Genomic DNA, 23,360 nt, shown 5'->3' with positions numbered 1-23,360 from the left:
CTATAAGGACTATATTCTGGTGGTATGGCCCCTTTTGTCCTGGCTAGCAGGAAGCTGAACCCCAGGGATGGAATGTTGGTGGTTTGGACACTCCATGTGACAGATTCATACGGTATATCTGTTCCCAGTGTGTATAGAAATCTGTCACTGACATTCCCCCCATATATTCCATCAGTGGCCAATCACTGAAGACACAACCTTAGAGCCTGCCCTTTCATACAAGTCACCAATGGCTGCTTCCACAGAAAAAATGTTTATCACAGTTTGTTGTGTCAGAGCTGGGCTCTTTTCTTTCAGTGCTCAGAAGCTGCTCTGCTGCCAGTTAATTATCAGCCATTTGTTGTTTTCACAGTCACTAGTTACCATTAACCTCTCAAGTCCAGCCTATGGCCAACCCATTTTTGCTATTTAAACAGCTAAGCTCATTTCCTCCTTGCCCATGCGTGGTCCATGATCTCTAAGTGCATTCCTTCCTGTGCTCCTGTGTATGACTTGGCCTGGCTGACTTCCCTTCTGATTTATTTTCCTGATTTTTGCTCCTGACTACGCTGACTTCTGGTTTCCTGACCCCACCTGCTGTGGCATCCAGACCCTGTGCTTTGACTATGTTCCTGAACTGTGTTATTTTTGCTATTTCATTAAAGGTGTGTCATGTACCTGGGTGTGTTTGAACCAGGATCTTCCTGGTCCCACAGCTGCAGCCTTACCTGTTGTACTTTGGACTCACTAGCCCCACCTGCTGCCAGCTGTGGACAATTTCCAATCAATGCAGCCCATAAATAGGAAGTGATGCTATCACTCAGCGCCCGTTTGTGTGGATTAGCTCCCTGGGTGTTCTGACTGCTTGTGATCTTGATTATCGTGTTGAACTTCAGCCTGAATCCCTGACTACTCTCTAGCCTGCTGATTTTGTACTTCACCACCAGCTCGTGTATGACCTTTGCCTGCCTGACCACTCTCTGGATTTCGATCGTGTACCATTTTGCCTGACCTGTTGCCAATCTGCCTGACTACGTTTTCGCCTGAATCCTCAGCACACAAGTTCCACTTCGGACACTACCTATCACAGGTACCTTACATTACAAACGGGCCACAATGGCAGTGGACCCTGCTGAGATTGTTAAGGCGATTTCAAATCAGGGACAATTGATTGGAGCTCATAAACATCATCTTTCTTCCCCGGACGCCAAGTTAGATGAACTTTGTACTATGCTTAAAGGGGTTGTAAAGGAAAACAAATGTTTTCCCTAAATAGCTTCCTTTCCCTTAGTGCAGTCCTCCTTCAATTACCTCATCCTTCCATTTTGCTTTTAAATGTCCTTATATCTTCTGAGAAATCCTCACTTCCTGTTCTTCTGTCTGTAACTCCACACAGTAATGTGAGGCTTTCTCCCTGGTGTGGAGAAAGCCTCTTGAGGGGGGAGGGGGCGAGCAGGAGTGTCAGGATGCCCACTAACACACAGCTCCTTTCTCTATCTGCAAAGTAGAGAGTGTCCTGACTTTGTCTGCCAAAGTGACTGGCATGCCCTGGCATGGGTCTCTTCTTATCTGGAACACAATGATCCTGTGCTGCAAGATGCTGACAAATTTCTGGCTTCTCTCCAGACTGTATTTGACAAGCCAGATAGAGCTTCTGCAGCTGAGTACTCGCTCTTGGCACCAGGTCTGTGGCACAATATGCTATCGAGTTCCGTACTCTTGCTGCGGAGACTAATTGGGACTCAAGAGCATTGCGTGCAGCCTTCCGAAAAGGTCTTATGGATCGCATCAAGGACGAATTAGTCTATAAGGATTCCCCAGAAAACCTTTATAGAGCTGTGTGTTCATCTGGATGTCCGATGTCATGAAATGTCCCAAGAGAGACTTAGAACTCGCAAGTTTCATAGGTCAGTTTACTGTTTGGCCCCTAACTTCCAAGCACCACCTCAGCCAGGAAGTCTCAGTTGAACCCCAGGCACCTGTGGAACCCATGGATGTAAGCCGTCTCCACCTAACTGAGACGGAGAAACAAAGGATGTGTGCATTGGGCCTGTACTGGACTTAAAGGACATTTATTATCTGTCTGCCCTTCCCGTCCTGTAAAAGGCAAGGGTCTAAGCAGTGTTGGAGGAGCCAGCTTAGACCTTACAGGTATATCCTCCAAGACCAAGATGACCATTCCTGCAATTATCCATTTACCCTCTAACATTTACCCTGTGAGGCTTTTGTGGATTCTGGAGCTGCTGGCATATTCTTGGACTACGATTTTGCTAAAGAAAATAACATCCCATTTGTTCCAAAGTCTAGACCCCTGAACATTACCACCCTGAATGGACAACCCTTGGGAGACGGCATTGTAAAGTTTGAGACTACGACAATCACCTTTCAGGTAGGCGTACTCCACAAAGAGGAAGTTGTCTTGTCTCTTATTGATTCTCCACTTCTGCCTGTTATCCTTGGTTACCCATGGTTACAACAACATAACCCTTCTTTTGATTGGGAAAATGGAGAACTAACCTCTTGGGGGTCGTTCTGTCATCTAAACTGTTTGTCTCAACCCAAAAGACATTCTGCTTGTATGTTGGCTCCCGTGACTGTCCCACCTACCTTGCCTCGTGAATACCATGAGTTTGCAGACGTATTTTGCAAGCAAAAGGCAGAGGTTTTACCCCCACATTGTTCTTGGACTGTGCAATTAAATTGATTCCTGGAGCACCTCTTCCCAAAGGAAGGACCTATCCCCTGTCTTTGCCTGAACTAAAATCCATGGAGGAATATGCAGGGGTGTATTTAGGTTTTGTACTGCCCTAGGCCTGACTAAACTTGTGCACCCCCTAATTTAAATATGACCCACCCCTTCCTGTCAAGGCCACATCCCTTGCTGTTTGAGACCCGCCCTTCCCTAAAAGTGTTGCCTATACTTCTACTTTAGGCACAAAATTCTGCAAATTTTATGGAGAGGACTAAGAAGATATAACCATGCCAATGGTGCAGCAGAAAATACACAGTGAGGAAGGTTTGTGGTTCAGGATAATAGGACAGTCAAAATTAGAAGCTCCGCCCCCCCCCACAGTTGCGGGATGCTGGCCGGAAGCAGTGCGGCTGCTTTATGGGGGCACTAAACTAATTTGCCTCTGTCAAGTACGCCCCATAAGACTGGCGCTACACTAACAGTGTAGCACAAGCCGGCGGGGACTCTTTCCATGCTGCCCCCCTGCAAAGTGCTGCCCTAGGCCTGGGCCTTGTTGGCCTAGGCCAGGATACAGCCCTGGGAATATGTAAAAGACAACTTGCAAAGAGGTTTTATCCGACCCTCTTCTTCTCCAGTAGGGGCAGGTTTTTTCTTTGTTGAAAAAAAAGATGGGGGCCTTCGACCATGCATAGACTATCGCGGGTTAAATCAAATTACCGTAAAAGACTCCTACCCTTTGCCTCTCATTCTTGAACTGTTTGATGCACTTAAGGGGGCCGTTATCGTCTCAAAGCTAGACCTACGAGGGGCTTATAATCTGATTCGAATTAAAGATGGGGACGAGTGGAAGACAGCATTCAACACTCGTAATGGACATTTTGAATATCTGGTTATGGCATTTGGGTTGTGTAACGCCCCTGCTGTCTTCCAACATTTCATGAATAACATTTTTCATGATTTCAGCAACAGTTTTGTGATCATATACTTGGACGACATTTTAATCTTTTCCAAGACTCATCTAGAGCACATCTCGCATGTAAAGCAGGTATTACAGCGACTGAGGCCGCGTACACACGGTCGGTCCAAACCGATGAAAACGGCCTGAAGTCCAGTTTCATCGGTCCGTTGTCCTTCGGTCCAAAATTTTAGAACTTGCTTTAAAATCGAACCGATGGACCGCTGCCCGATAGGTTCAAACCGATGGTTAGTACACAAAAGCATTGGTTCAAAACCCGCGCATGCTCAGAATCAAGTCGACGCATGCTTGGAAGCATTGAACTTCATTTTTTTCAGCATGTCGTGTGTTTTACGTCACCGCGTTCTGACCCGATCGTTTTTTGAACTGATGGTGTGTACGCACATCAGACCATCAGGCCACTTCAGCGGTGAACCATTCTCATCGGTTTGGATCGACCATGTGTACGCAGCCTCAGAGAAAAACATCTTTACGCAAAGATTGAGAAATGCAGTTTCCATCAAAGTCGTATTCCTTTCCTTGGATACATTATAAGTGCTGTCGGTTTCCAAATGGACCCTCAAAAACGTTCTGCTGTCTTGCAATGGCCCCAACCGACCACTTTAAGAGGACTCCAAAGCTTTCTAGGGTTGGCAAATTACTACAGACGCTTCATCAAAGGTTTTGCCTCCATTGTGGCCCCCCTTACTGCTATGACTAAGAAAGGTACAAGAAAAGAGACAGTTGAGAGAGATAACCACTCTCCCAAAATAAGGGATTTTAAAGTAAGAGATGTCAATACTGTTTAAAGGTAAACACACTTGACACAAAATTGTTCAAAAAAGTATATCAAAATGTAATAATAATCGTTAAAAACAAATATTCAAGTATTAGTATGGACCACAATAGTTACAAAAGCAGGGTAAATAACAGTGTGCAGGTAGCCAACAGGTTTCGCACAAGGGTGCTTCGTCAGGGCCTTGCAACTTTTCTTTTGAATTGGACCACACCCACACCCTTGTGCGAAACTTGTTGGCTACCTGCACACTGTTATTTACCCTGCTTTTGTAACTATTGTGGTCCATACTAATACTTGAATATGTGTTTTTAACGATTATTATTACATTTTGATATACTTTTTTGAACAATTTTGTGTCTAATGTGTTTACCTTTAAACAGTATTGACATCTCTCACTTTAAAATCCCTTTTTTGGGAGAGTGGTTATCTCTCTCAACTGTCTCTTTTGTTTTACTGTATTCAACAATGGGATTGTGCGATATTGTCACCTGTATCTGGAAACAATCCCACTATCTTCTTTTTATACTAAGAAAGGTACAAATTGCAGAATCAGCTTTCCAGCAATTAAAAGACATGTTCAGCAAAGCTCCAATCCTTCAGCATCCAAATCCCGATCTCCAGTACATAGTTGCGGTTGATGCCTCTGAGGTAGGAGCGGGTGCCGGGCTCCCCTCAAATACAGCCTAAGTCTAGTAGAATCCATCCAGTAGCATTTTTTTCTAGAACATTTCCTCCAGCGGAGATGAATTATGATGTTGGGAATCGAGAACTACTGGCCATCAAATTGGCATTGTCTGAATGGCGACATCTTCTGGAAGGGGCTCCCAAGCCTTTTTCTATGCCCACTGACAATAAAAACCTACTGTACCTTCAGACTGCAAGACGTCTGAACTCCCGTCAGGCTCGATGGGCATAAAAACAAGAACGCCAATGCTCTGTCCAGACAGTTCGCTACCTCTGAAAAAGATCAACCTACCGAGCAGTATATAATCCCACCTCACAAAATTGTCGCACAGATTTCTACGGCTCTTTCCCAACAGTTACAAGAAACCCAGAATGGTGTTCCCCAAGGCTTGAAGATACCACCAGGTCGCCAGTTCGTAGCCCCTAGACTCAGAAAACCTGTACTCCTCTGGGAACATGATGGTGTGTTCTCCGGTCATCCTGGTGTCACCATCACTCATAAGACCTTGCAGCATTATGTCTGGTGGCCTCATATGAAAAGGGATGTTACTGACCTAGTGGCTGCCTGTCCAACTTGTGCTGCTAATAAAGTACCCCGCACATTGCCTACTGGACTGTTACAACCACTTCCGGCACCTCGCCAGCCTTGGACCCATTTGACTATGGACTTCATTACAGACTTACCCAAGTCCAAGGGTATGACTGCTGTATGGGTTATAGTGGATCGCTTTTCCAAAATGTCTCATTTTGTGCCGCTCCCGGGATTACCTACAGCGGAAGCACTGTCCACTCTCTTCCTTTCCCATATTGTGAGATATCATGGCATACCTACCAATGTCGTCTCAGACCGCGGATCCCAGTTTGTTTCCCGATTCTGGAGAGCGTTCTGCAAGAAACTGGGAGTAACGCTCTCAGTCTCTACCTCACATCACCCTCAAACAGATGGTCAAACCGAACGCATGAACCAGACCCTAGAAACCCATCTTCGACATTATGCCAATGCCTTACATTCCAACTGGTCTGAGTATTTGCCTTTAGCTGAGTTGGCCCTTAATTCCCGTTGGCACAGTGCTCTTCATACCACACCATTCTATGCAGCCCTAGGCTATCACCCTCAGACTTTTCCCCTGCGTCAACCTTCCTCTGGTGTACCAGCAGCAGATCAGCGGGTGAAAAATATTCTGCTACATTGGAAAAAGATTTGCTCATTGCTACGGAAGTCAGCAGGCAAGTAGAAGAAAATGGACTTTATTCTGGATTTCCTCATAGATTTGGTTTTGTTTTAAGAACCCCTGGACCGATCCGGGTGAAATTTGGATATGTTTGTCCCCCAGATCGGGGCTATCAATGTAATGGTAGGGATACCTTGTGTGGAAAGGGGTGTTCCAACTTTTGGGAAAATTGTGTGCTCTCTGCCTGGAGATAATCGGTTTATTCCTTAACTGATCTCAATATCTCCCAGGCAGAGAGAGGGCGGGGGTACTATAAAAGCTTGCTGTGGTAATGTCGTCTGCTACTGTCATGTAAATGAACCTTAGGATGGCTTCTAAAGGCCTTTCATTGTGTTATGCTAATGAAACTGTATTGTGTGAATTTCTATCGACGATAAATGTGGATTGTGAGGTGGCACAGTCTAAGGGTCAGATGTCTGACTTTTAGCTCATGTAGATTATCTCGGAGACAGAGGCCCAGATTCTCGTACGAGTTACGCCGGCGTGTCTCCAGAGTCCTAGCCGTCTTATCTATGCGCCTGATTCTTAGAATCAGTTACGCATAGATATCCATTAGATCCGACAGGCGTAAGTCTCTTACGCCGTCGGATCGTAACTGTATTTTTTTTTTTGACCGCTAGGTGGCGCTTCCGTCGAATTCCGCGTTGAGTATGCAAATTATTTAGATACGCGAATTCCCGAACGTACGCGCGGCCGACGCAGTAAAGTTACGACGTTTACATTAGGCTTTTCCTGGCGTAAAGTTGCCCCTGCTATACAGTATGGTAGCACAGCCATTGTTAAGTATGGCCGTCGTTCCCGCGTCGAAATTTGAAAAAGTTACGTCGTTTGCGTAAGTCGCCCGTGAATGGGGCTGGATGTCATTTACGTTCACGTCGAAACCAATGACGTCCTTGCGACGTCATTTAGAGCACTGCACACTGGGATATTTTACGGACAGCGCATGCACAGTTCGTTTGGCGCGGGGACGCGCTTCATTTAAATTATACACGCCCCCTACCCGCCGAATTTGAATTCCGCTGGGTGATTTACGCTACGCCGCCGAAAACTTTACAGGCAAGTGCTTTGTGAATAAAGCACTTGCCTGAAAAACTTGCGGCGGCGTAACGTAAATGACATACGTTACACCAATCTAAAGATCCGCTCTCCTACCTGAATCTGGCCCAGAATGTCTGGCGACTAAAAGATGTGTATTGAGGGGGGCTCGTTAGTACCCATTGTATGATGTTGTGGGTGGAGTGTGTCATTGTCCATCTGATTACTACAAGTATTCATTTTGGTGTATATAAGAGCCTGCCTTCTCAATAAAGATGTTCTATGCCTGGTACACCCTTCATGAAGTCTTGGCTCATGTTTGGGGGAATATTCTAACCATTGGGAAGAATCATCCTGGAAACTGCATTCATCTCCACTATCCCTCCACCTCCTATGGTAGCGATAATCACTTATGCTCGGCGATTGAAGGATGGAAAGAAGGCCGCAGGACCAGAACCACTGCAGGTCTTAACAGCAAGCATGCGCTTTTTTCCAACAAAGCGAAGACGCCATATACCTCCATATGTGGTGGGGGACAGAGTTTGGTTATCAACCAAATATGCGAGACTGAAATAGCCTTCTACTAAATTGGGCCCTCGATTCATTGGTCCTTACAGAACTATTGCTCGAGTCGGGGCAAGTCTCTTATCGGTTGAAATTACCCTCCTCTCTCCGGATACATCCCGTGTTCCATGTTTCCCTCCTCAAAAAAGCAATTTTCAATCGCTACTCCAGAACGCAACAGCTGCCTCCTCCTGTTCTTGTTGATGGACAAATTGAGTTTGAAGTCTCCAAGATTCTTGATTCTAGAAGACAGGGTCGTGGCCCTAAGGTATCTGGTTCATTGGAAGGGATATCTCGTCACAGATCGTTCTTGGGTTCCAGCCAAAGATCTGCATGCCCCTTCTCTTATTCAAGACTTCCATGTCTCCTTTCACACTAAGCCCCGTTAGGCCCCCGTAGGGGTCCACTGGGGAGGGGGTCCTGTCATGTACCTGGGTGTGTTTGAACCGGGATCTTTCTGGTCCCACAGCTGCAGCCTTACCTGTTGTGCTACAGAGGAGATCTGGACTTTTGGAAATGTCCTTGCAGTATTAAGCCTTACCTTGGACTCACTAGCCCCACCTGCTGCCAGCTGTGGACAATTTCCAATCAATGCAGCCCATAAATAGGAAGTGATGCTATCACTCAGCGCCCGTTTGTGTGGATTAGCTCCCTGGGTGTTCTGACTGCTTGTGATCTTGATTATCGTGTTGAACTTCAGCCTGAATCCCTGACTACTCTCTAGCCTGCTGATTTTGTACTTCACCACCAGCTCGTGTATGACCTTTGCCTGCCTGACCACTCTCTGGATTTCGATCGTGTACCATTTTGCCTGACCTGTTGCCAACCTAATCTGCCTGACTACGTTTTCCCCTGAATCCTCAGCACACAAGTTCCACTTCGAAGAGTACCTATCACAGGTACCTTACAAGGTGTGATTATAACTGCACTTTCTATCTCCGTCTGGTTTTTGCTTCCTGACAGTATGAAGCTGTGTAGCCGCAGATTGGTCAGGGTACCCATGCTGACCCGTATCCACAGCCTAAAATGCCTACAATAGCCACATGAGCATCAGACTTGGCGCACAGAGCAATGGAAGAAGGTGGCCTGGTCTGATGAATTCAAGAATGGTTTGAGGAACACAACAATGAGTGTGAGGTGTTGACTTGGCTTCCAAGTTCTCCAGATCTCATTCCAATCGAACATATGTAGGATGTGATGGAAAACAAGTTTGATCTATGGAGGCCCCACCTCCCAACTTACAGAACTTAAAAGATCTGCTACTGACGGCTTGATGGCAGATACCACAGTGTACCCTCAGAGGTCTAGTGGGGTCCATGGGCAAAAGTTATTGTCCTAAAAAGTGTTTGGGGACCTGGGTCCTGCCCCAGGGGAGTGTTTGGGGACCCGGGTCCTGCCCCAGGGGAGTGTTTGGGGACCCGGGTCCTGCCCCAGGAAACATGTATCAATGCAAAAAAAGTTTTAAAAACGGCTGTTTTTTCGGGAGCAGTGATTTTAATAATGCTAAAAGTGAAACAATAAAAGTGAAATATTCCTTTAAATTTCGTACCTAGGGGGGGTGTAAAGTTAGCATGTGAAATAGCGCATGTTTCCCATACATAGAACTGTCCCTGCACAAAGTGTCATTTCTGAAAGAAAAAAAGACATTTAAAACTGACTTGCGGCTATAATGAATTGTCGGCTCCGGCAATTCAAAGCAAATTCATTCATAAAAAAAAAATAGCGTGGGGGTCCCCCCAAATTCAATTACCAGGCCCTTCAGGTCTGGAATGGATACTAAGGGGAACCCCGCCGTCAATTTAAAAAAAATGACGTGGGGTTCCCCTCAAATATCCATTCCAGACCCTTCAGGTCTGGTGTGGATTTTAAGGGGAACTCCACCCCAATTTTTTTAAAAAATGGCGTGGAGTTCCCCCCAAAATCCACACCAGACCCCTCATCCGAGCATGTTAACCTGGCCGGCCGCAGAAAAGAGGGGGGGACAGAGTGCGGCCCCCCCTCTCCTGAACCGTACCAGGCCACATGCCCTCAACATGGGGAGGATGTCCCCATGATGATGGGGACAAGGGCCTCATCCCCACAACCCTTGTCCGGTGGTTGTGGGGGTCTGCGGGCGGGGGGCTTATCAGAATCTGGAAGACCCCTTTAACAAAGGAGACCCCCAGATCCTGCCCCCCCTATGTGAATTGGTAATGGGGTACATTGTACCCCTACCATTTCACGAAGGAAGTGTAAATAGTTGGCAAAAACACCCACACACACCGTAGAAAAAAGTCCTTTATTAATAAAAAATAAATTTAAAAAATCCAGCGATGGTAATCGACTCTCAGTCCCGGCTTCCTGCTCCAACGTTGTCTGTATCCAGCGACGGGTGATCTCCGGTCCAGTGATGAGAAGATCCATCCATCCAGAGCGCAGCATCGCCGACCTCACCAATTCACATAGGGGGGGCCAGGATCTGGGGGTCCCCTTTGTTAAAGGGGTCTTCCAGATTCTGATAGGCCCCCGCCCGCAGACCCCCACAACCACCGGGCAAGGGTTGTGGGGATGAGGCCCTTGTCCACATCAACATGGGGACATCCTCCCCATGTTGAGGGCATGTGGCCTGGTACGGTTCAGGAGAGGGGGAGGCCGCACTCTGTCCCCCCCTCTTTTCTGCGGCCGGCCAGATTAACGTGCTTGGATAAGGGGTCAGGTGTGGATTTTGGGGGGAACTCCACGCCATTTTTTTTCATTTGGGGTGGAGTTCCCCTTAAAATCCACACCAGACCTGAAGGGCCTGGTATGTATATTTGGGGGGAACCCCACGTCATTTTTTTTAATTGACAGCGGGGTTCCCCATAATATCCATTCCAGACCTGAAGGGCCTGGTAATTGAATTTGGGGGGACCCCCACGCTATTTTTTTTTTTTATGAATGAATTTGCTCTGAATTGCCGGAGCCGACAATTCATTATAGCCGCAAGTCCGGTTTTAAATGTCTTTTTTTCTTTCAGAAATTACACTTTGTGCAGGGACAGTTCTATGTACGGGAAACATGCGCTATTTTACATGCTGACTTTACACCCCCCCCTAGGTACGAAATTTCAAGTAATATTTCACTTTTATTGTTTCACAGCCGTTTTTAAAACTTTTTTTGCATTGATACATGTCCCCTGGGGCAGGACCCGGGTTCCCAAACACTCCCCTGGGGCAGGACCCGGGTCCCCAAACACTTTTTAGGACAAAAACTTGCATATTAGCCTTTAAAATTAGTACTTTAGATTTCTCCCATAGACTTTAACAGGGTGTTCCGCGGCTTTTCGAATTTGCCGCGAACACCCCAAATTGTTCGTTGTTTGCCGAACAGGCGAACAGGCAATGTTCGAGTCGAACATGAAGCTCATCCCTAATATTCAGCCACCATTATCAGAATTCCAGTGGAGTCAATAGGGTGGATTTACTAAAGGCAAATAGGCTGAATGTAGTGAAAATTCACTCTGCAATGAAAGTTTGCTTGCACATGATTGGACGATGGAAGTCAGCAGAGCATCACCTCATTCACTAAGCTTTATGGGAAGTTCGCCAGTAAAATGATTTGGCCATTGGCCTTTAAGGCTAAGTTCACTTTTCCATAAACTAGCCTGTGCAGTCATGGGGCCCCGGGAGGTAGTAAAATCTATGCAGCTTTGTACAATGGGTTAGTTCATTTTATAGTCATACCTGTAGGCCATTTGGGTCCCCAGAAGCCTAACTGAAAAACTCACCATTCGTCAACCCAATGCTTTGACTTGTTGCCAGGAGCCAATAACAATTGGTCTTTCCTGTAATTCTGGAAATATTAAAGTTTTCTCAGCCTAGTAACATGGGAGTCACTGACTGGGGGGGGGGGGGGGGGCACAACTGGCCTCCAGGTATGACAATGAAATGATGTTCAAAGCTGCACAGTTTTTTATATTTTCCAGGGCCCCTTGACTGCAGAGGCAAGTTTCTGGAGAAAGTGAACCCTTTAGGTAATTCGGTCCCAATGAATGTATGACATCTATCCTACGATTTGTACTTACAGCACAGCGTCATACGGAAGTCGGCTCACCACCCCGGGGACCCCCTGGATCCAGCAAGCGGAGACATGTACAGCTGCGTCAACATGGCCACGAGTCGCCGACTTCAAGTAGTATTGGTAAGCTGCGGACTGGAAAAATATCCATTAGAGACGTATGAGTGCAGAATGTCTCCACCAATGGGAACGCTCCAGAAGCAGCACTTACAAATGATTGTCTATCCTATATGAGCATAAGATTACATACACACCACTGACCCGTCTGTTATTATCTGTAGTAATGGTACAGTCCAATGACCCGTCTGTTATTACCTGTAGTAATGGTACTGTCCAATGACCCGTCTGTTATTATCTGTAGTAATGGTACCGTCCAATGACCCGTCTGTTATTATCTGTAGTAATGGTACCGTCCAATGACCCGTCTGTTATTATCTGTAGTAATGGTACCGTCCAATGACCCGTCTGTTATTATCTGTAGTAATGGTACCGTCCAATGACCTGTCTGTTATTATCTGTAGTAATGGTACCGTCCAATGACCCGTCTGTTATTATCTGTAGTAATGGTACCGTCCAATGACCCATCTGTTATTATCTGTAGTAATGGTACTGTCCAATGACCCGTCTGTTATTATCTGTAGTAATGGTACCGTCCAATGACCCGTCTGTTATTATCTGTAGTAATGGTACCTTCCAATGACCTGTGTGTTATTATCTGTAGTAATGATACCGTCCAATGACCCATCTGTTATTATCTGTAGTAATGGTACCGTCCAATGACCCGTCTGTTATTATCTGTAGTAATGGTACCGTCCAATGACCGTCTGTTATTATCTGTAGTAATGGTACCGTCCAATGACCCGTCTGTTATTATCTGTAGTAATGGTACCGTCCAATGACCCGTCTGTTATTGTCTGTAGTAATGGTACCGTCCAATGACATGTCTGTTATTATCTGTAGTAATGGTACCGTCCAATGACCCGTCTGTTATTATCTGTAGTAATGGTACCGTCCAATGACCCGTCTGTTATTATCTGTAGTAATGGTACCGTCCAATGACCCGTCTGTTATTATCTGTAGTAATGGTACCGTCCAATGACCCGTCTGTTATTATCTGTAGTAATGGTACCGTCCAATGACCCGTCTGTTATTATCTGTAGTAATGGTACCGTCCAATGACCCGTCTGTTATTATCTGTAGTAATGGTACCGTCCAATGACCCGTCTGTTATTATCTGTAGTAATGGTACCGTCCAATGACCCGTCTGTTATTATCTGTAGTAATGGTACCGTCCAATGACCCGTCTGTTATTATCTGTAGTAATGGTACCGTCCAATGACCCGTCTGTTATTATCTGTAGTAATGTACCGTCCAATGACATGTCTGTTATTATCTGTAGTAATGGTACCGTCCAATGACCCGTCTGTTATTATCTGTAGTAATGGTACCGTCCAATGACCCGTCTGTTATTATCTGTAGTAATGATACTGTCCAATGACCCGTCTGTTATTATCTGTAGTAATGGTACCGTCCAATGACATGTCTGTTATTATCTGTAGTAATGGTACCGTCCAATGACCCGTCTGTTATTATCTGTAGTAATGGTACCGTCCAATGACGCGTCTGTTATTATCTGTAGTAATGGTACCGTCCAATGACCCGTCTGTTATTATCTGTAGTAATGGTACCGTCCAATGACCCGTCTGTTATTATCTGTAGTAATGGTACCGTCCAATGACCTGTGTGTTATTATCTGTAGTAATGGTACCGTCCAATGACATGTCTGTTATTATCTGTAGTAATGGTACCGTCCAATGACCCGTCTGTTATTATCTGTAGTAATGGTACCGTCCAATGACCCGTCTGTTATTATCTGTAGTAATGGTACTGTCCAATGACCCGTCTGTTATTATCTGTAGTAATGGTACCGTCCAATGACCCGTCTGTTATTATCTGTAGTAATGGTACCGTCCAATGACCCGTCTGTTATTATCTGTAGTAATGGTACAGTCCAATGACCCGTCTGTTATTATCTGTAGTAATGGTACCGTCCAATGACATGTCTGTTATTATCTGTAGTAATGGTACCGTCCAATGACCCGTCTGTTATTATCTGTAGTAATGGTACCGTCCAATGACCCGTCTGTTGTTATCTGTAGTAATGGTACCGTCCAATGACCCGTCTGTTATTAGTAATGCTACCGTCCAATGACCCGTCTGTTATTATCTGTAGTAATGGTACAGTCCAATGACCCGTCTGTTATTATCTGTAGTAATGGTACCGTCCAATGACATGTCTGTTATTATCTGTAGTAATGGTACCGTCCAATGACCCGTCTGTTATTATGTGTAGTAATGGTACCGTCCAATGACCCGTCTGTTATTATCTGTAGTAATGGTACCGTCCAATGACCCGTCTGTTATTATCTGTAGTAATGGTACCGTACAATGACCTGTCTCTTATTATCTGTAGTAATGGTACCTTCCAATGACCCGTCTGTTATTATCTGTAGTAATGGTACCGTCCAATGACCCGTGTGTTATTATCTGTAGTAATGGTACTGTCCAATGACCCGTCTGTTATTATCTGTAGTAACGGTACCGTCCAATGACCCGTCTGTTATTATCTGTAGTAATGGTACCGTCCAATGACCCGTCTGTTATTATCTGTAGTAATGGTACCGTCCAATGACCCGTCTGTTATTATCTGTAGTAATGGTACCGTCCAATGACCCGTCTCTTATTATCTGTAGTAATGGTACCGTCCAATGACCCGTCTCTTATTATCTGTAGTAATATGTAAGGATTGTTATTAATTACTGCCGTGCAGTGTTATTTATTGTGTATGGACCGCAGCTGCAGAGGCTTGTCAGGTCTAACCACCAGGTCACTCTCAATTTAGTTTAGAAAGTTTGGGGTTAAATCATCATATCCTCTAACCGATACCAACTCAAACTAGCTTATTACCTCATAAGCTCAAAAGGAAGGAATAATGAGTATACTCCTTTAAGTGGACTATTAAGCAGATATTGAGATATTGATATTAGTGCATATACATCCTCAATAGATAGAAACTATATTGTTACTTCACAATAGAGTGGGTCATAGAGATAGGTATAGTCCATTTATATCATGAGACATATGTAATGTGAAACCACAGAAATCACCAATGTAACTAGTATCAATGTAGAAAGGAAATCAGATTATATACCAAGATACTTGAGGTTCTGCTGAGAGCAGTAGTCCATGGGTTAGGGAACTAGTGATAATACTGACAGTTGAACAGATTGATTATCAAAGATACTTGCGGTTCTGCTGAGAGCAGTAGTCCATGGGTTAAGCAACTAGAGATAATACTGACAGTTGAACAGATTGATTATCAAAGATACTTGCGGTTCTGCTGAGAGCAGTAGTCCCTGGGTTAAGATCCTGTCTGTATAGAGATTGTCAACAGTGAAGATGGAATGAGAGGATCAGTGGATGTCAGGTAGAAGTCCTCTGAGGTCTGTGCTGTCAAAGCGCTGCTGACTGTAGATCAGGTCTGGTCTCTGGAGGTGACTGAGGTGGAGCGTGTAGGCAGGGTGTTCCAAGGTGACGGCAGGTATCCGACAAAATAACAGAACACCCTGCCGTCATCTTTGGGGGTTTAAATAGCCGCAAATTCGCGGGGAAAATTGGAAGAGACGCTGGTCGCACTTCCGCGTTCCAGCGTGGAACGCACATGTCCGCGCACCGGAAGTGACGCGGGTAACCTGCAAAACCAAGCGCAGCTGTCTGAATCGGACAGATCTGGGTCTGTATGAGAGAAGTAGCATCAAAGATGTTACATAATGGTACTGTCCAATGACATGTCTGTTATTATGTGTAGTAATGGTACCGTCCAATGACCCGTCTGTTATTATCTGTAGTAATGGTACCGTCCAATGACCCGTCTGTTATTATCTGTAGTAATGGTACCGTCCAATGACCCGTCTGTTATTATCTGTAGTAATGGTACCGTCCAATGACCCGTCTGTTATTATCTGTAGTAATGCTACCGTCCAATGACCCGTCTGTTATTATCTGTAGTAATGGTACCGTCCAATGACCCGTCTGTTATTATCTGTAGTAATGGTACCGTCCAATGACCCGTCTGTTATTATCTGTAGTAATGGTACCGTCCAATGACCCGTCTGTTATTATCTGTAGTAATGGTACCGTCCAATGACCCGTCTGTTATTATCTGTAGTAATGGTACCGTCCAATGACCCGTCTGTTATTATCTGTAGTAATGGTACCGTCCAATGACCCGTCTGTTATTATCTGTAGTAATGGTACCGTCCAATGACCCGTCTGTTATTATCTGTAGTAATGGTACCGTCCAATGACCTGTGTGTTATTATCTGTAGTAATGGTACCGTCCAATGACCCGTCTGTTATTATCTGTAGTAATGGTACCTTCCAATGACCCGTCTGTTATTATCTGTAGTAATGGTACCGTCCAATGACCCGTCTGTTATTATCTGTAGTAATGGTACCGTCCAATGACCCGTCTGTTATTATCTGTAGTAATGGTACCGTCCAATGACCCGTCTGTCATTATCTGTAGTAATGGTACCGTCCAATGACCCGTCTGTTATTATCTGTAGTAATGGTACCGTCCAATGACCCGTCTGTTATTATCTGTAGTAATGGTACCGTCCAATGACCCGTCTGTTATTATCTGTAGTAATGGTACCGTCCAATGACATGTCTCTTATTATCTGTAGTAATGGTACCTTCCAATGACATGTCTGTTATTATCTGTAGTAATGGTACCTTCCAATGACCCGTCTGTTATTATCTGTAGTAATGGTACCGTCCAATGACATGTCTGTTATTATCTGTAGTAATGGTACCGTCCAATGACCCGTCTGTTATTATCTGTAGTAATGGTACCGTCCAATGACCCGTCTGTTATTATCTGTAGTAATGGTACCGTCCAATGACATGTCTGTTATTATCTGTAGTAATGGTACCGTCCAATGACCCGTCTGTTATTATCTGTAGTAATGGTACCGTCCAATGACCCGTCTGTTATTATCTGTAGTAATGGTACCGTCCAATGACCCGTCTGTTATTATCTGTAGTAATGGTACCTTCCAATGACCCGTCTGTTATTATCTGTAGTAATGGTACCGTCCAATGACCCGTCTGTTATTATCTGTAGTAATGGTACCGTCCAATGACCTGTGTGTTATTATCTGTAGTAATGGTACCGTCCAATGACCCGTCTGTTATTATCTGTAGTAATGGTACCTTCCAATGACCCGTCTGTTATTATCTGTAGTAATGGTACCGTCCAATGACCCGTCTGTTATTATCTGTAGTAATGGTACCGTCCAATAACCCGTCTGTTATTATCTGTAGTAATGGTACCGTCCAATGACCCGTCTGTTATTATCTGTAGTAATGGTACCGTCCAATGACCCGTCTGTTATTATCTGTAGTAATGCTACCGTCCAATGACCCGTCTGTTATTATCTGTAGTAATGGTACCGTCCAATGACCCGTCTGTTATTATCTGTAGTAATGGTACCGTCCAATGACCCGTCTGTTATTATCTGTAGTAATGGTACCGTCCAATGACCCGTCTGTTATTATCTGTAGTAATGGTACCGTCCAATAACCCGTCTGTTATTATCTGTAGTAATGGTACCGTCCAATGACCCGTCTGTTATTATCTGTAGTAATGGTACCGTCCAATGACCCGTCTGTTATTATCTGTAGTAATGCTACCGTCCAATGACCCGTCTGTTATTATCTGTAGTAATGGTACCGTCCAATGACCCGTCTGTTATTATCTGTAGTAATGATACCGTCCAATGACCCGTCTGTTATTATCTGTAGTAATGGTACCGTCCAATGACCCGTCTGTTATTATCTGTAGTAATGGTACCGTCCAATGACCCGTCTGTTATTATCTGTAGTAATGATACCGTCCAATGACCCGTCTGTTATTATCTGTAGTAATGGTACCGTCCAATGACCCGTCTGTTATTATCTGTAGTAATGGTACCGTCCAATGACCCGTCTCTTATTATCTGTAGTAATGGTACCGTCCAATGACCCGTCTCTTATTATCTGTAGTAATGGTACCGTCCAATGACCCGTCTGTTATTATGTGTAGTAATGGTACCGTCCAATGACCCGTCTGTTATTATCTGTAGTAATGGTACCGTCCAATGACCTGTGTGTTATTATCTGTAGTAATGGTACCGTCCAATGACCCGTCTGTTATTATCTGTAGTAATGGTACCTTCCAATGACCCGTCTGTTATTATCTGTAGTAATGGTACCGTCCAATGACCCGTCTGTTATTATCTGTAGTAATGGTACCGTCCAATGACCCGTCTGTTATTATCTGTAGTAATGCTACCGTCCAATGACCCGTCTGTTATTATCTGTAGTAATGGTACCGTCCAATGACCCGTCTGTTATTATCTGTAGTAATGATACCGTCCAATGACCCGTCTGTTATTATCTGTAGTAATGGTACCGTCCAATGACCCGTCTGTTATTATCTGTAGTAATGGTACCGTCCAATGACCCGTCTGTTATTATCTGTAGTAATGATACCGTCCAATGACCCGTCTCTTATTATCTGTAGTAATGGTACCGTCCAATGACCCGTCTGTTATTATCTGTAGTAATGGTACCGTCCAATGACCCGTCTGTTATTATCTGTAGTAATGGTACAGTCCAATGACCCGTCTCTTATTATCTGTAGTAATGGTACCGTCCAATGACCCGTCTCTTATTATCTGTAGTAATGGTACCGTCCAATGACCCGTCTGTTATTATGTGTAGTAATGGTACCGTCCAATGACCCGTCTGTTATTATCTGTAGTAATGGTACCGTCCAATGACCTGTGTGTTATTATCTGTAGTAATGGTACCGTCCAATGACCCGTCTGTTATTATCTGTAGTAATGGTAACGTCCAATGACCCGTCTGTTATTATCTCTAGTAATGGTACAGTCCAATGACCCTTCTGTTATTATCTGTAGTAATGGTACAGTCCAATGACCCTTCTGTTATTATCTGTAGTAATGGTACCGTCCAATGACCCGTCTGTTCTTATATGTAGTAATGGTACCGTCCAATGACCCGTCTGTTATTATCTGTAGTAATGGTACCGTCCAATGACCCATCTGTTATTATCTGTAGTAATGGTACCGTCCAATGACCCGTCTGTTATTATCTCTAGTAATGGTACCGTCCAATAACCCGTCTGTTATTATCTGTAGTAATGGTACCGTCCAATGACCCGTCTGTTATTATCTGTAGTAATGGTACCGTCCAATGACCCGTCTGTTATTATCTGTAGTAATGGTACCGTCCAATGACCAGTCTGTTATTATCTGTAGTAATGGTACCGTCCAATGACCTGTGTGTTATTATCTGTAGTAATGGTACCGTCCAATGACCCGTCTGTTATTATCTGTAGTAATGGTACCGTCCAATGACCCGTCTGTTCTTATATGTAGTAATGGTACCGTCCAATGACTCGTCTGTTATTATCTGCAGTAATGGTACCGTCCAATGACATGTCTGTTATTATCTGTAGTAATGGTACCGTCCAATGACATGTCTGTTATTATCTGTAGTAATGGTACCGTCCAATGACCCGTCTGTTATTATCTGTAGTAATGGTACCGTCCAATGACCCGTCTGTTATTATCTGTAGTAATGGTACCGTCCAATGACCCGTCTGTTATTATCTGTAGTAATGGTACCGTCCAATGACTCGTCTGTTATTATCTGTAGTAATGGTACCGTCCAATGACATGTCTGTTATTATCTGTAGTAATGGTACCGTCCAATGACTCGTCTGTTATTATCTGTAGTAATGGTACCGTCCAATGACTCGTCTGTTATTATCTGTAGTAATGGTACCGTCTAATGACCTGTCTGTTATTATCTGTAGTAATGGTACTGTCCAATGACCCGTCTGTTATTATCTGTAGTAATGGTACTGTCCAATGACCCGTCTCTTATTATCTGTAGTAATGGTACCGTCCAATGACCGTCTCTTATTATCTGTAGTAATGGTACCGTCCAATAACCCGTCTGTTATTATCTGTAGTAATGGTACAGTCCAATGACATGTCTGTTATTATCTGTAGTAATGGTACCGTCCAATGACCTGTGTGTTATTATCTGTAGTAATGGTACCGTCCAATGACCCGTCTGTTATTATCTGTAGTAATGGTACCGTCCAATGACCTGTGTGTTATTATCTGTAGTAATGGTACCGTCCAATGACCCGTCTGTTATTATCTGTAGTAATGGTACCGTCCAATGACCCGTCTCTTATTATCTGTAGTAATGGTACCGTCCAATGACCCGTCTCTTATTATCTGTAGTAATGGTACCGTCCAATGACCCGTCTGTTATTATCTGTAGTAATGGTACCGTCCAATGACCCGTCTGTTATTATCTGTAGTAATGGTACCGTCCAATGACCCGTCTGTTATTATCTGTAGTAATGGTACCGTCCAATGAACCATCTGTTATTATCTGTAGTAATGGTACAATCCAATGACATGTCTGTTATTATCTGTAGTAATGGTACCGTCCAATGACCTGTGTGTTATTATCTGTAGTAATGGTACCGTCCAATGACCCGTCTGTTATTATCTGTAGTAATGGTACCGTCCAATGACATGTCTGTTATTATCTGTAGTAATGGTACCGTCCAATGACCCGTCTGTTATTATCTGTAGTAATGGTACCGTCCAATGACCCGTCTGTTATTATCTGTAGTAATGGTACCGTCCAATGACCTGTGTGTTATTATCTGTAGTAATGGTACCGTCCAATGACCCGTCTCTTATTATCTGTAGTAATGGTACCGTCCAATGACCCGTCTCTTATTATCTGTAGTAATGGTACCGTCCAATGACCCGTCTGTTATTATCTGTAGTAATGGTACCGTCCAATGACAGGTCTGTTATTATCTGTAGTAATGGTACCGTCCAATGACCCGTCTGTTATTATCTGTAGTAATGGTACCTTCCAATGACCTGTCTGTTATTATGTGTAGTAATGGTACCTTCCAATGACCCGTCTGTTATTGTCTGTAGTAATGGTACCTTCCAATGACATGTCTGTTATTATCTGAGTAATGGTACCGTCCAATGACCCGTCTGTTATTATCTGTAGTAATGGTATCGTCCAATGACCTGTGTGTTATTATCTGTAGTAATGGTACCTTCCAATGACCCGTCTGTCATTATCTGTAGTAATGGTATCGTCCAATGACATGTCTGTTATTATCTGTAGTAATGGTACCGTCCAATGACCCGTCTGTTATTATCTGTAGTAATGGTACCGTCCATTGACCCGTCTGTTATTATCTGTAGTAATGGTACCGTCCAATGACCCGTCTGTTATTATCTGTAGTAATGGTACCTTCCAATGACCCGTCTGTTATTATCTGTAGTAATGGTACCGTCCAATGACCCGTCTGTTATTATCTGTAGTAATGGTACCGTCCAATGACATGTCTGTTATTATCTGTAGTAATGGTACAGTCCAATGACCCGTCTGTTATTATCTGTAGTAATGGTTCTGTCCAATGACCCGTCTGTTATTATCTGTAGTAATGGTACCGTCCAATAACCCGTCTGTTATTATCTGTAGTAATGGTACCGTCCAATGACCCATCTGTTATTATCTGAGTAATGGTACCGTCCAATGACCCATCTGTTATTATCTGTAGTAATGGTACCGTCCAATGACCCGTCTGTTATTATCTGTAGTAATGGTACCTTCCAATGACCCGTCTGTCATTATCTGTAGTAATGGTTCTGTCCAATGACCTGTGTGTTATTATCTGTAGTAATGGTACAGTCCAATGACCCGTCTCTTATTATCTGTAGTAATGGTATCGTCCAATGACCTGTGTGTTATTATCTGTAGTAATGGTACCGTCCAATGACCCGTCTGTTATTATCTGTAGTAATGGTACCGTCCAATGACCCGTCTGTTATTATCTGTAGTAATGGTACCGTCCAATGACCCGTCTGTTATTATGTGTAGTAATGGTACCGTCCAATGACCCGTCTGTTATTATCTGTAGTAATGGTACCGTCCAATGACCCGTCTGTTATTATCTGTAGTAATGGTACAGTCCAATGACCCGTCTGTTATTATCTGTAGTAATGGTACCGTCCAATGACCCGTCTGTTATTATCTGTAGTAATGGTACCGTCCAATGACCCGTCTGTTATTATCTGTAGTAATGGTACCGTCCAATGACCCGTCTGTTATTATCTGTAGTAATGGTACCGTCCAATGACATGTCTGTTATTATCTGTAGTAATGGTACCGTCCAATAACCCGTCTGTTATTATCTGTAGTAATGGTACCGTCCAATGACCCATCTGTTATTATCTGTAGTAATGGTACCGTCCAATGACCTGTGTTATTATCTGTAGTAATGGTACCGTCCAATGACCCGTCTGTTATTATCTGTAGTAATGGTACCGTCCAATGACCCGTCTGTTATTATCTGTAGTAATGGTACCGTCCAATGACCCGTCTGTTATTATCTGTAGTAATGGTAACGTCCAATGACCCGTCTGTTATTATCTCTAGTAATGGTACAGTCCAATGACCCTTCTGTTATTATCTGTAGTAATGGTACAGTCCAATGACTCGTCTGTTATTATCTGTAGTAATGGTACCGTCCAATGACCTGTGTGTTATTATCTGTAGTAATGGTAACGTCCAATGACCCGTCTGTTATTATCTGTAGTAATGGTACCGTCCAATGACCCGTCTGTTATTATCTGTAGTAATGGTACCGTCCAATCACCTGTCTGTTATTATCTGTAGTAATGGTACCGTCCAATCACCTGTCTGTTATTATCTGTAGTAATGGTACCGTCCAATGACATGTCTGTTATTATCTGTAGTAATGGTACAGTCCAATGACCCGTCTGTTATTATCTGTAGTAATGGTACCGTCCAATGACATGTCTGTTATTATCTGTAGTAATGATACCGTCCAATGACCCGTCTGTTATTATCTGTAGTAATGGTACCGTCCAATGACCCGTCTGTTATTATCTGTAGTAATGGTACCGTCCAATGACATGTCTGTTATTATCTGTAGTAATGGTACCGTCCAATGACCCGTCTGTTATTATCTGTAGTAATGGTACCGTCCAATGACCTGTGTGTTATTATCTGTAGTAATGGTACCTTCCAATGACCCGTCTGTTATTATCTGTAGTAATGGTACCGTCCAATGACATGTCTGTTATTATCTGTAGTAATGGTACCGTCCAATGACCCGTCTGTTATTATCTGTAGTAATGGTACCGTCCAATGACATGTCTGTTATTATCTGTAGTA

At 44.0% G+C, this 23,360-nt stretch overlaps 1 protein-coding gene across 1 annotated transcript in view; it reads right to left on the bottom strand.

Annotated features, from left to right (window-relative positions):
• The window catches only part of LOC120921555 (protein sel-1 homolog 3-like), a 264,107-nt gene that overhangs the window by 77,096 nt on the left and 163,651 nt on the right, over positions 1-23,360 (bottom strand). Inside the window, exon 16 of the mRNA XM_040334055.1 lies at positions 11,983-12,110. Coding sequence (XP_040189989.1) covers positions 11,983-12,110 — 128 coding nt within the window. The remainder of the gene's footprint in view (positions 1-11,982; positions 12,111-23,360) is intronic.

Source organism: Rana temporaria, assembly GCF_905171775.1.
Source record: "Rana temporaria chromosome 2 unlocalized genomic scaffold, aRanTem1.1 chr2d, whole genome shotgun sequence".
Lineage (NCBI taxonomy): Eukaryota > Metazoa > Chordata > Amphibia > Anura > Ranidae > Rana > Rana temporaria.
This window is presented reverse-complemented; position numbering and strand designations above follow the sequence as displayed.